General features: G+C 32.9%; 3 protein-coding genes across 5 annotated transcripts; 1 reads left to right on the top strand and 2 right to left on the bottom strand.

Moving 5' to 3' along the window:
* Nucleotides 1-540: 540 nt before the first annotated feature.
* On the top strand, nt 541-2,428 carry LOC109600926 (vacuolar fusion protein CCZ1 homolog). Its single transcript, XM_020017112.2, has 7 exons — nt 541-638; nt 695-792; nt 846-939; nt 991-1,197; nt 1,254-1,429; nt 1,479-2,170; nt 2,225-2,428. Exons 1-7 carry the CDS (start codon nt 564-566, stop codon nt 2,281-2,283), a joined length of 1,401 nt encoding a protein of 466 aa, XP_019872671.1. The 5' UTR covers nt 541-563; the 3' UTR covers nt 2,284-2,428.
* A 63-nt stretch (nt 2,429-2,491) lies between these two features.
* LOC109600939 (uncharacterized) lies at nt 2,492-7,479 on the bottom strand. Of its 2 annotated transcripts, XM_020017133.2 has the most exons (7): nt 7,322-7,479; nt 5,621-5,765; nt 5,173-5,277; nt 4,293-4,745; nt 3,414-3,744; nt 3,027-3,349; nt 2,492-2,970 (listed from the first exon to the last, which is right to left on the bottom strand). In XM_020017133.2, exons 2-7 carry the CDS (start codon nt 5,759-5,761, stop codon nt 2,707-2,709), a joined length of 1,617 nt encoding a protein of 538 aa, XP_019872692.1. In that variant the 5' UTR covers nt 5,762-5,765; nt 7,322-7,479; the 3' UTR covers nt 2,492-2,706. The 2 variants fall into 2 exon arrangements, with proteins under 2 accessions (XP_019872692.1, XP_019872693.1); XM_020017134.2 differs by lacking the exons at nt 5,173-5,277; nt 5,621-5,765; nt 7,322-7,479 and adding an exon at nt 4,842-5,049.
* Nucleotides 7,480-11,003: 3,524 nt separating this feature from the next.
* Nucleotides 11,004-12,795, bottom strand: LOC109600932 (lipase 3). Of its 2 annotated transcripts, none has more exons than XM_049962535.1 (7): nt 12,280-12,795; nt 12,092-12,227; nt 11,795-12,038; nt 11,606-11,743; nt 11,431-11,515; nt 11,237-11,379; nt 11,004-11,180 (listed from the first exon to the last, which is right to left on the bottom strand). In XM_049962535.1, the coding sequence occupies exons 2-7, from the start codon at nt 12,202-12,204 to the stop codon at nt 11,028-11,030; spliced, it is 876 nt and encodes a 291-aa protein (XP_049818492.1). In that variant the 5' UTR covers nt 12,205-12,227; nt 12,280-12,795; the 3' UTR covers nt 11,004-11,027. The 2 variants fall into 2 exon arrangements, with proteins under 2 accessions (XP_049818492.1, XP_019872680.2); XM_020017121.2 differs by having other exon boundaries at nt 12,092-12,414; nt 12,465-12,795.
* Nucleotides 12,796-12,802: the final 7 nt, after the last annotated feature.

Raw genomic sequence — 12,802 nt, 5'->3', positions numbered from 1 at the left:
CACGGATTCAATTGTTATTTTATAAAAGAGGATTCACGTGGGATTAAAATTATATGTCTAGACTGTGCTTTTCAATACACATTTATTTTTAATTTCACTTAACAAACTGAGTACAACAAAATGTCATTAAAATTTAAACGACAAACATAAAAATTTACTGAAACAATGCTTTATTCAAAACATTTAAAGTGATTTTTATTTTGCATACATACTTAATTTTTATATTAAAATACGTTCATTTTAGAGATTAATGCAAACAAATTATTTGAAATTGTGAATTACAAAATAAAAATTTTCATTATGAAAACTAATTAATTTAACATGAAATAAATTAAGTGGTAAAATTTGAATTTTGTACCATAGGCAACCCATGCTACAGGTTATTGTATTAATTAATTTGTCAATTAATATATTTACAGTCATAAATATTTAACACTGCATAATTAGCTGTAGCTGTATTTAACTAATAAAAATAACTAATAAAGCGCATAAAATAAATTAAAATAAATATTAAGAGTAAACGTCAATAGAACCTAACCTCAAATTACACATATTTGTAAATAATGTCTAATAAAAGTGATATTGAGTTAAAAAACTTTTTCATATTCAATTCTAAGCTTGGACCCAAAGAAGGGGAGGTAAATGGATCAATTTTTAAAATAATTAACGCCAATTTATTAATTACCTTTTCCAGGAACTGAAAAAAATCATTTATTACTACCCACCAACAGAAAATTCCGAACAACAAATTAAAAATGTTGGACTAGTGGAGGGTATAATACAATTTACAGAGTAATATTTATAATTAATTAGTACTTTATTGAATTAATATGACAATTTTATAGAACATTTAAACCTAGTTCAGGAGTTAAGTCCTTACATACTATGAAACAACGGCAGCTTTATTTCCAGCCTGAAAAAAACTATTGGATGGTTATGGTAAAATTAATATTTAATATATTAGTATATAATTAATATAACAAATTTTAGACTTTAACAGTTCCCACAGTTACAAAAGTAAAAGACAGTACAAACTCCATAGAATATTTAGAAGATGACATTCAGGATAATGTTTATGAGGCTGTGTTAAAACAAGCTTATTTAATGTACAGACTGTTTTGGGGCACATTTAAACATACATTAGAAAAACATGACTTTGCAATATTGAAGAGTAAGCTGGAAGTTTTCTACAGTGCAGTAAGTACAATAAAACTCAAGTACTTTGAGATAATTGCAAATAAAAATGATTTTAGTATCTTAAAACTATGAAATTGGCACACTCAGACATACTAAACATATTTTCTGGAATACAGTATTTACCTTTAGACATGCAAACATTTCTTAAAGTGCAAAGTTTTATTAATAGTTTAGAATGTAATTTTAAATATATTATACATTCAGCTTTCCTCTACAATGATCATCTGATTTGGTAAGTTGAATGTTATTTTTTTATGTGTGGCTGATAAATAATACTTTAGGAGTGGAGTTGAGCCAAATGACATGAAGACAATTTATCAATATCTTATTGGAACATTATTGCCTGCTAATATGGAAGCTGAATTGCAAGGTGGATCAATGCCAAGAAATTGCAGCTCCCCATTTGCATCATTGCACCATGGCAGATTTATTACTGGTCCCAGCAATTTAAAAAATGCCAAAACTATAGGAAAAGTGCCGAAAATTTATTTATATGGGGACAAAGGGTCCTCTATCTATCACTTGGTTGTTTACAGAGCCTTAAGTGCATCTATTTGTTTGTTTGTAAAGGGTGATGAAGAACTAACTTTGAATACATTTAAAGAGTTGGATGAGTTTATTAGTCCTAAGTTAACTACTATCGTTTCCGACATTGCCGAATATTGTTCGAAGCAAGTTTTGACGCCCTCAAGTATACCGGAAAATTCTCCCAGGTTTATTTATTTTAACAAATTGAATTTGGCTTATAAAAGCACGGCGCATTTAGATAATAAACAGACCGGAAATATAGCGTGTACGAAGGAGTCGTTGAGAATTATGGCTGATATGAATAGCAAAAAACAATTATTGGGGCATTCTGGAGAAGTTATTGTAAAAACTATGAATGATTACTGGGTTGTTGGAAAAACATTCAATGCTAGGGAATTTTATATTGCCATTAATCAGAAGAATGTTAGTCTTATTGACATAAGTGGTGCGTATTGATGTTTTAAAATTCGATTATGTATTAAAGTATTGAATTTTTCAGAGGAAGTCAAGAAAATTTGTGATAATGAGTTAAAAGGAATATTTTTCCATCCTATATAAAATATGGATAATTTAATATCGATATTTAAACCATCAAATTCACGTTTTCGTGAATGAAAAATTGTACTTGTTTTATAAGGTAAATCTGAATTGATTATGTAATAACATTAATAACATACAAGTAAAATCCTATTTAATAAAAGAATTGTGGTTATTTACTTTATAATCGGTGAACGATTCTCGTTAAGTGTAAATGAAATTGTAGACATAAAAATAATCTTAATCTTTATTATTCACCATAACAAAAAAATAAAATACATTCTAAACCTACAAATAAATCACATTATTGCGTTTTCTTGATTACATTACACGATATAATCAATAAAACTGATCAACCAAGAGAGGAAAGTCATTCCAAAAATGTAATAAATAAGTCTTACAATTATTATGTAGTGCATAATACAAGCTACCATAATATAAGAATTAATTTTTGGGTTCAAATACCAATTCGGTGTGCGTTTGTGCAAACAACACGTTCAGCTGCGAGTCAATACCGACGTTCTCTACGCGAACGACGCGAGCTTCAGACGCTTTAGGTTCTTTTCTAACAACCGCCAGTCCGCAAACCCTCATCAAATGTTCGTCGTTTTCTGTAGAGGCGCCTCCAGTTCTTGCCAATTTAAAGTGGCACATCACGTCGATGTGGATGTACTTTTCGATCGCGAACTGACCGGAAGCTGTCGGTACCTGAAATCAAGAATTTTTAATAAATTTTCATTTGGGGATGGCGTTTAAAGACTTACTTTTTCCATTCGTTCTTCCATTTGCGGTTTGTCGGCCCTGAAAACGGTGGCTTCACCTAAAATCTTGTCGCTCGCTTTGACCACGAACGCCAGTCCTTTTCGCACGGCTCTGACTTCGAGACCCAAACCGTCCGGATGATTGTCAGACCATAGGTAATTGTCAGGAGAGACCAGAGAGTCCGGTTGGAATGTCAAACGTTTGGCGTAGCCCATGCCAATGCTCAAGAGTTTCAGGGCACGTCCGTCGAAGAGGTGTTCCTTTCTGTCGTTCGGTCTGACCTTGTAGTAGAAGCCTGGGATTATTCTCGGGTCCACGTACGTTCCTAAATAAATAAAAGTGTATTATTAGATATCTATAAAAGAAATTTTAATATTTTCCTGACTTACCTACAACAGGTATTTCATAGTGCTCCAATCCGGTCATCGTGTACTTGGTGGGTACATCATTGATATCACTTCCTCTGACTGTGCATCTGCGGTGAACCTTTTGCATTCCAGGCACCAAATAATACCTTTGTTTCTTAATGGTAACATTAAGAACCTTTGAGATTTCGGCGGTGGCCTTGCTCCTTGTTTTAATGGAAACCACAGTGCCAGAAAGTGGCATCGGTTTAGCTACACCAGTTTCAAAGAATTCAACTTTACCAGTAAACTTGACATTTGCCCTTTTTTCGACATTGTTTTTAATAAGAGAACTACCTATTTCTAATTGAGGTCCCTGAAAGAGTGAGCATCATAAGTAAATGCAATCAAACTGCGTGATTCGTGATATCAAAGACTTACGACGCCCAAATCTGCTTATCTGTTGATATTTGGGTGGCAGCATCGAATGTCCTGGTTTTCTCGTGTTCTATTAACAATAGTTTTCGAACATAGGCGCATTGGTGATAACACACAAAAATAAAAAATCAGTAATGAAAGATTGACTGGTCATTCTAGAAGCTTTATGAATCTGTGCTTGGCGAATAATATTTAAAATAAACATAATGCAACAGATGTGTGTGTTCACAGTAATTTTGTTTGATTAAAACCCTTCAATTACCTTTTTTATTTACCTAAATGCTTTCGGGTAAAGTGTAAATCATACAAAACTACTGCGTCACATTTTTATCGAACACCAAATGGATCTAGAAAGCGTACTTGACAACTCCCATAGTGACTGTTATTGAGTTTGATGTTTTTATCCCTAAATGAGACGAGATGATTATGACCAGCCAACGACCAAATCGTGATTGCTAAGGACAAGAAACAGAACGTTATGCTTACCATGATATTCAAGATTTCCAGGGTGCCTTGTGCTTCGTGATTCAGATCAAAAATAGTGAACTTGTCGCCTTCGGACATGACCTCCAATTCAAAGGAATATCCCTCTGGTCGGTTATCGCTCCAGAAGTAGTTCTCATTGTCGTTTAACTTGTTATCGTCAGCTTCGAACGTGAACCTTCTGGCGTATCCTCTACCGATTGATCTTAAAGTCAGGGCACGGTTGTCGAAAAGGCATTTGTTGATGGTTGATTTTTTGCCGACGGCTGGTAGAGGCCTGACGCGGTACTTGAATCCTGGTACGACGCGTTGATCTACGTAGACACCGATTACAGGGAATTGATGCGGTTCAACAGCACAGATTGTGTAACGGGCTGGTAAGTCACCTATTGTAGATGCATCGAGGGTTAAGCTTTCATATCTTTGTTCTTTTACCGGTGTGGGCTTCGCAGACTCCTGAACAAAATCAGAAAGTTCCTTATTAATATTTTGTGTCACAGGAAATAGTACAGGCATGTTCAATAATAATTTGTCTTGCTTTATAAAACTTACATTAAGGTCTAATAAGTCAAAAACAATTTTATCTTTGCCGGCTCCGTAATAGTCGAAACACTCAAACATTTCGCATGTGCAATATGCTGACATGAGGAAACGACTGGTGCCAAATATAAGTTGTGTCTTGATAGATCCTTAGGTAAACACATGCTAATTATAAACGCATTTTTTGAACAGGTTCCAGCCCTTGAAAGCCAGACGCTGGCAATATCGATGAAAACACCGCAAATCATCAATCATTTTCCGTTTTAATACATCAAATTGATCGAACGCTTTTAATGTTATTGCGGTGGTGTAATTGAATTGGTCGCGATCATTCTATACTAACTTTTTGTTCCCAAAATTCGGAGTCGCTCTCGACGTCGCTGCACGTGAATGTGGGCGGAGCCCTTGGTGTAACGCATGATGACACCGACGATACGTTCCTTGAGGCCTGCAACCAAAACAAAACAATAAATTATTTCTTTCTGAGATCAGGGAGTTCAAGTGAAAAATATTGCCTGACTTTGTAGGTCACATGTTGCAGTAAATATCTTTCAAAACCGGAGCGAAGGAGATAATATTGATTTTTTAAATTCGAAATGTGATCTATGTCTAAATTTAACGCGGAACCAACCGCTAGAAACGATTAGACTGTGGCGCATAATTAAGAATCGATTTTGTCATCACCGATGCTATTTGCGTCCGCACGAAGCAATGAACCGTCAATCTATTCGCGTGCCTTTTAGAACTTTCAATGTTGAAACGCGTCTGGCAAGTTTTTTATGTGTACATACCTGGCGGGGCAGAGTTAGTAGTTCCTCGGTGACGGCTTCCTCGAAGAAGGCGGACGATGAAGATCCTCCACGTCTCAGTTGGTGCCAGTGGCGTTGCATGGCGTCCAACTTGGCTTCTTCTTGAGCGGAATGAGCGAACATTTTTCTAAACATAACGTGAATATTAGTAATCTAGGTCACAAAACCGTTACATGTAATTTAATGGTGAAATGTGTGCTTTTTACTTTTAATCTGATCGTGATAAGCTTTGCAAACATTCGATACATCAAGAACCAACAGTTGATAATTCTTATATCAATATTCTGGATATAACTGGCTCTTGTTGTTACTTCATTAAAATTGCTTCCGGTATTAGATTTCCTACATTGGGTAAACAGCAAATTTGCAGCCTTGTCGGGCGACAGATGAAATAAGTTATTGAGATTCGATTCCATCTAAAAATAAACCCAGTGGAATTTTACCACGAATAAATTATTTATTTGAAACGTGAGACAAATAAAAATTGCAGTCCGGTTGTAGTTGGACTCTCATGCTAATTAGAAGAAAGTTTGCAACTGATGAATTGAAAACTAGTTTATTACCATGAAAAAATGTTTGAATTTTAGTATTAGTTTGTTATTGTTTAAGTAGTCTACGATAGCAAAAACAATTTGTTTATTAATTATAAACAGTAGTCAATTAGAAGTGCACTTATACTAATTAATGTATTATGAGATACTATGTGAATGAGATGCGTCATTAAATTATGGTTTATCGGTAATTCCCAGTTATGTTACATATTTCCGAAAAACGTTGATGAACTTAAGGACTTTGGTCTAGACAGAGAATTACATAATTTTAAGTGTGATAATTTTAATTACTGCATAGGCACTTTACAGTAATTAGAATTTATCTATGGAATTTACTTTTAATTTTGTTGATCAGTAAAAAATACATTGAACCCATATTTTATGGAAAACAAATTACGGAAAAATATTAGATTTTATTTTACTGGAATTTTATCTGTTGATTTATGAAATAGACATAACTTGGACTAACTTTAACAACAAAATCTATCCCGTTTCTAATACCAATTGAAATGAATCAATAAATATAAATAAATATTAATAGTTTTAGTTTCTTCAGAATATGCATGGAATACTCATTTCAAGAATTTTCAAGAACCTAGAAACTGGATGGCATTCAAAATGTGCCCTCAAGCAATAAAGAAGACCTGTAATCCTTTATTCTTAGACTGAACTACCTGTAAAGGTATAATTTTACCTGGATCACGAAACTTAAAAATGGTCACTAAGAAGCTATTTTTGAATAGCAAATGCAAAAATATTTTGTCTTTTTTAGAAAACCATGTAAAATTAGAAGTTTTTCAAGATAACATCTTGGCACTGCATTCAAAATGTATTTTTAGATGCAGCGCTGGACCAATTAAGTGAAAGTATAGAACATTCTAGAAGGGTAAGAAAGTCAACGCCCTTTTGTCTATTGAATATCCACTGTTCCTATTTAGTTAATTAAGAATTTTGAATTAACACAACCCCTAATGTAGAAAATCTGAGTAAAATTTGAATGTTTAGTGTTACTAGTGTTACTAGTAAATAAAATTATGTTGCCCAAGGTCGATAAAAAAGGGCAGCCACATGGCATTGATTTTCCGCAAACCGCACCCTTCCGCAACCAACCACCGAAGCCACCAGAACTCACCTTCTCCAATTAATCAAAGCACAAATCGAAAAACTAACTGTAACACTTGAAAACTCAGTATGCAAATCACTTCTGTTAATTGTTAAGTGCACTCTTCGACGCGCTGAGCTGAAATAAAGGTCGCTTTGAAGCCGCGCTGAAGTATAACGGAGCTGTTCCGAGTCGACTGGACTACGATTGGCCCGAGCTCCGTGTCCACGCTTCGCTCACGTGCATATGTTTGTAAATAAAATTGTGCGAATTTCGCTAACGAGAAGAAAAAAATGCAATGATTTGAACCCCGTGACCCCCTTCGCCAAGATAACTGGACCCCCTGCATGGGTTTGATGTTTTTTTAATGAGTCGGATTTTGCGTCAAGGAAAAATATGAGAGACAAAACGTTATCGAGGTCCAGTTTCGTAATTTTTACATTACATGGTGCAATAGATTTATTACGGTTAATTCAGTGTTTTTATTCATTTTTGATTATTGAGATGTTTTATTTATTATTTACATAAATTTGTGTTAATATATTCAATTAACGAGTCTTAATTGAAATAATTGTGAACACGTGGAATTTAATGCTTTAGAATAAATGCGGATCTGTTTGTTTGTCAAGAAAACTGCACATTTTACTCGGGTAATTCTTATCGCGTTTTCAAGGTAAACGATAACGAAACAATTTCAGAAATATGTGTAGGAATTCTACGTAAAAGTCCGGCGAAATTTGAGAATTTCGTCCTACACTTTGATGTTCAAAGTTTGCACTGATTAGTGTGTTTTAACTGAACGTCAATGGATTATTTTTAAATTGCTTTGGTCAGTTTATAAATACGTAGGATTTAAAGAATGTTCGTCCTTACTTTAAAATATCGTAAAACGTAAATCAACAAATAACATTTGCCTGTACATATAGTAGCAACTTTTTAAAATGTTAAATGTTTTAGTCATAAATCTTTTTTTTTATTTAATGTGAACTGTACATTTTTTTCTGAATTGTGCTGTATATAGCAATTTTAATTTTCAAAAGAATTTCAATTATCAAGTCTGTGTTATTTAATTTAACATTAACACATTATATAATATCTTTATTGTTTTATACTCGACCATTTTACCAATAAACGACAAGTAATTTCAAGCTTCTTAAATAGGAGTCATGAGTATATTTAAATATGTAAAATTTCCAATTTGGTACTAAACCTGATGCCCATATTTATTTTATAATATACCTGTACATAAACCGGTCCTTGTGTCTTTCTATAAGATGAAAGGGAGACCAGAAGCAGAGATTCTTCCCCAGAGCATAACTGAAACATACCGTGTTTTACAGTGTGTGCAAGCAAATTATTATGTTGTTCTGTTTTTAGAGGCAAATGGGAATCGCATCTCTACATTTTTTTGTAGATGGCAAAAGTCTATGGATAAACATTCTTCTAATAGTTCCTAAACTTGTCATTAAAATTTGTAAAATCATTACGTCGAATTTGGTAATAAATGTGATCCCCCATATTTTTGATAATATCCTTATACATAAACCGGTCCTTGTGTCCTTCTAAAGATGAAAGGGACCTATGCCAGAAGTAGAAAGCATCCCCACACCATAATTATGTAGTTTTGTTTGTAACAGCAAATGGGAATCTGATCTCTACATTTTTTGTAGATGGCAAAAGTCTATGACCAAACCTTCTTCTAACAGTCCTTGAAGTAATTTTATCAAGTTTCATTTCCTCCCGGTTTCCTTTAATTTGAGTTGAAGGTGTGATTGAAATTTGATAGAAAAATTATTCAGTTACAAATTTTTTTTCTAGTTTTTCGGACTGGTGCAACAACCACAAATTGTAACAAAATTAGGAACAATTGACTTATTTAGTTGTAAACTGTTAGCAATCTCTTCATGCCTTTCTTATCATGGTAATGCAGAATTATATTATTTTTTACAACGAATGATATAGTTTTACTATGACCCATTTTTAGGCCACTGTTATGTGGTCTAAAAATGTGGAATTGATTTTGGAACGTTATGGATATTGATGCATGCAAATAATTAATCATCCATTAAACATTAATTACATTTCTCCTTCAATTTCCAAAGAAAACTCATTAATTAATGTCATTCTCTTCACTTGATTAGACTTTATTAAAATAGATATTCATTTGTGCACTTAATGCAATTAAATATGTCAATTTCACATTATTGTTTTAATATTTTCCCTGATTATCTGATTGGTTTTATACACGATAAGCAATTAATGGCAAACAATTTTTACTGCGAAGCTTGACAATGGTACAATTCCGTTGGCAATTTTTCTTGATAAAACCAAATGACGCCGTAAAATAAGTATTTTTCAAGTGCGGTACACGTGATAAATATTACAATGGTATGTTCAATTACTTATTCATTACGACATACCAACGTGATCATTTTATACTTACCCGACATTGAAATATCTTTGTTGATTTGGTTGTAGCCACATTTTGACACTTGTCGAGTCGTCTGTGAAATGTTTATGCTTAAATGTCAATAAACTGTTTGATGTAAACTTTTTTATATTTATGAAAATGAATTTCACAAGAGACAATTTCGTTTCCCGTAAAATCATGATGCGAAAGGAACGTATTAGGTTTTATTGGATGGTTTCAATCATGGATCTCACTAAAGTCTGTTCAATGTTAGGGGTTAATCGAATAAGATCCACCCTTTGATGTGCTAGCCGGTAAATTTATTTTTTAGATTGTAATCACATAAAATTGGTTCATAAATTTTATATCAACATAAAAAATCCTTTTAGTGCATGTAACTAACTATTCGTGACACAAAGACAATGGACTTGACCCCTGTTTACTGAAGTGTATTAAAGTCCCCGTTTTGTTACTTGTCCATTGGAAGTTAATAAACAAGATTTAATAAAGGAAATTTACATGTAATTTGTTTTATACTTTTATACTTAGACATTGAATCATGCTCAGATTAAAATAAGTCAAAGCAAATGTTTTTTTTTTTTGTTATTTTGTTGTTACAACTTAAATTAGCATATGTTTGAGATAAATATAAGTTTGATTCTATATTTAAAATATTATCAAAATATATGGCCGTAGCTAAAACAATTTGATATAAATAAATATGTTTTCCCATTTTCCATTTCAAACAAACCTATCAATTATATGAATTGATGTGGTTTTAGTGGTAATAGGAATTTTTATTACAAACACAATTTACATTCTAATTGATTAAATATTGCGTATTATGAAGGAACTATGAACCAATTAATCTTAATGAAGATAAGCCAAGGTGTCTTTTGCTAAATTAAAATGTAAAAATCATCTAATAATAATAAACAATTAGTGCAAAATATCATAATTATTATTTAAGCGTTTAGTGACCCGAATCATTGACGTGAATAGAAGTCAATAATGTTGATAAGATTCCAAAAGCGTTTGCGTATTTTGATTGAACTTTATATAATTCAAAAAGCACGATTTAGTTTCATGAAAAAATAACTTCCATTAACAACGTAATTATGACCAACTACGTTTATTAATATTTCTTGTGTATTTTTAGCTGACAAACATAAAATTGGCGCCTGGACATACAAACATTCACATCGGAAACAGAAATAATTTAGTGTTTACACGTGCGAATATTGTTTACAAAATCTAAAGTGCATTTCTATTTATCAATTACATAAATTATCGAATAATTCGTCGGTTCTATAAATGTTTATTTGATCATAATGGATTAATTTTTTTAAATTCCTCAATAATCGGTATGTATAATAAATCGACTGCGTCAGTTGAAATTAAAAAGTCAAAATGTGTAAAGTTGTCAAGGAACAGCTTGTTACTGATATTTGGCAATTTTTCCTCCAGTTTTTCCACGTTCTAAAATCAGTATTCACATTTATTTTTCTTAAATTTAACGGATAAATCATTAATACCTTCGGTGTGGAAAGAATATCGTCTACCCCACAATAAATTCCAATAGGTGATGAAATTTTCTTGATACTATAAGAGGGTGGATCCTTATTACCATACAGTTTTAAATTTTCCTCGCTTCCGTGATCGTATTGACAGAAACGCCCTACAAATTTATGTTGGAGGATATTTTAAACCATTTTTCAATAAATTTCACCTGATATATACTCCTGGGCATAATGTAAAAACTGTTTTACTGAGCCTCCGGCAGGGAATGTCTGTTCGCTCCTCCCATACACATCCTGTTAAAAAATGGATAATTAATATAATTATTTCCTACATGCGATTTTTTGTGAAGGTTAGAATTGATGTCAGCGATAGTAGAAATTTACCACTTCAATTTCTTCCGGTTTAAAATTCATCAGGTGAATGATATTGGAACAAAGACCAGATAGTTGTCCTAAATCAATGCAAAACGCTCTATCCTTTGATGGTTTGAGTTCTCCCATTCCAACCTCCGAGACCAATTTCTAAAATTCAAATTCAATCAATTTGAAACTTTTGAATTAAAAATTAATCACTTTTATTCCGTTTTCAACGAAGTGATTGACAAAATGTTCATTTTTCTTCGTGGATAAAAATGCTATGGGTGCGAGGGCAGCCATGGCATGAAAATAATCGTTGTATTCAGGTCTCAGCGAATTCAAAACGAAATAAACGGTCGTTCCCTGAGAGTGACCCACGTAAAACAGTTTCTGCTCTTTGGTGTAACTTCTAATGTAGTTCACTTTGCCCGCCACATCAAAAAGTGCGATTTCGTGCCAACTAAAAACACATCAAACCTTGTTGGTGGTTGATTATTCAAAGCGATTGGTTACCTGAAATTCCAAAAGTTTGCATCCTTGTCGGGATCCATTCGGATGTGTTTCCGGGAATGTGCAGATCCCCGGGCATTTCCCATCCAAACGTCGTAACCGTTATCGGCCAACATAAACGCCAAGCCCCTTTCACACCCTAAAATAACAAAATTTTCCGACGAGCCCAACAAACCGTGCATCAATAGTACAACTGATTTATTGTTATCTTTAAATTGGTCATTTTTTCCAAATGGTATCCTGTGTAGGTCCAAAAGATATCCGTCCTCTGTCTGCAAGTTTGAGTGCAACTCAAATGGATAACCGCATGTAGTTATGTAGTCAGACTGAAAGTTTTCGGAAATAATTTTTTGAAACTACTTTTAATTGTACTTACAATTGAAAAGTCTTTCAAAGTAACAGGATCACTATTTGTAATAACAACTTCACTACGAACGTAAGTTAAATAAAGTGTTAAAACATAAACCCACATCTTTCCAATTCGAATTGACAAAAATTAAAACCTTTGAAATGTATGAGCATGCACGTACATTTACGGTTGGGTACCCATAACAATTTATATATTAGTGTTTTAAAAAAATTACATGTAATTGCAATTAGTTTGACAGGATAAATGAGTACTTATAATATGTTGAATTAGTGATGGAATAATATCAAAAGATTAAATCTAATAAAATATATTTTAAAATTTAATATAAATATATAAATAATAAA

The sequence above is a fragment of the Aethina tumida genome, chromosome 2, assembly GCF_024364675.1.
Source record: "Aethina tumida isolate Nest 87 chromosome 2, icAetTumi1.1, whole genome shotgun sequence".
Lineage (NCBI taxonomy): Eukaryota > Metazoa > Arthropoda > Insecta > Coleoptera > Nitidulidae > Aethina > Aethina tumida.
Note: the sequence above shows the minus strand (reverse complement) of the source record. Positions and strands in the feature narration are given on the sequence as shown.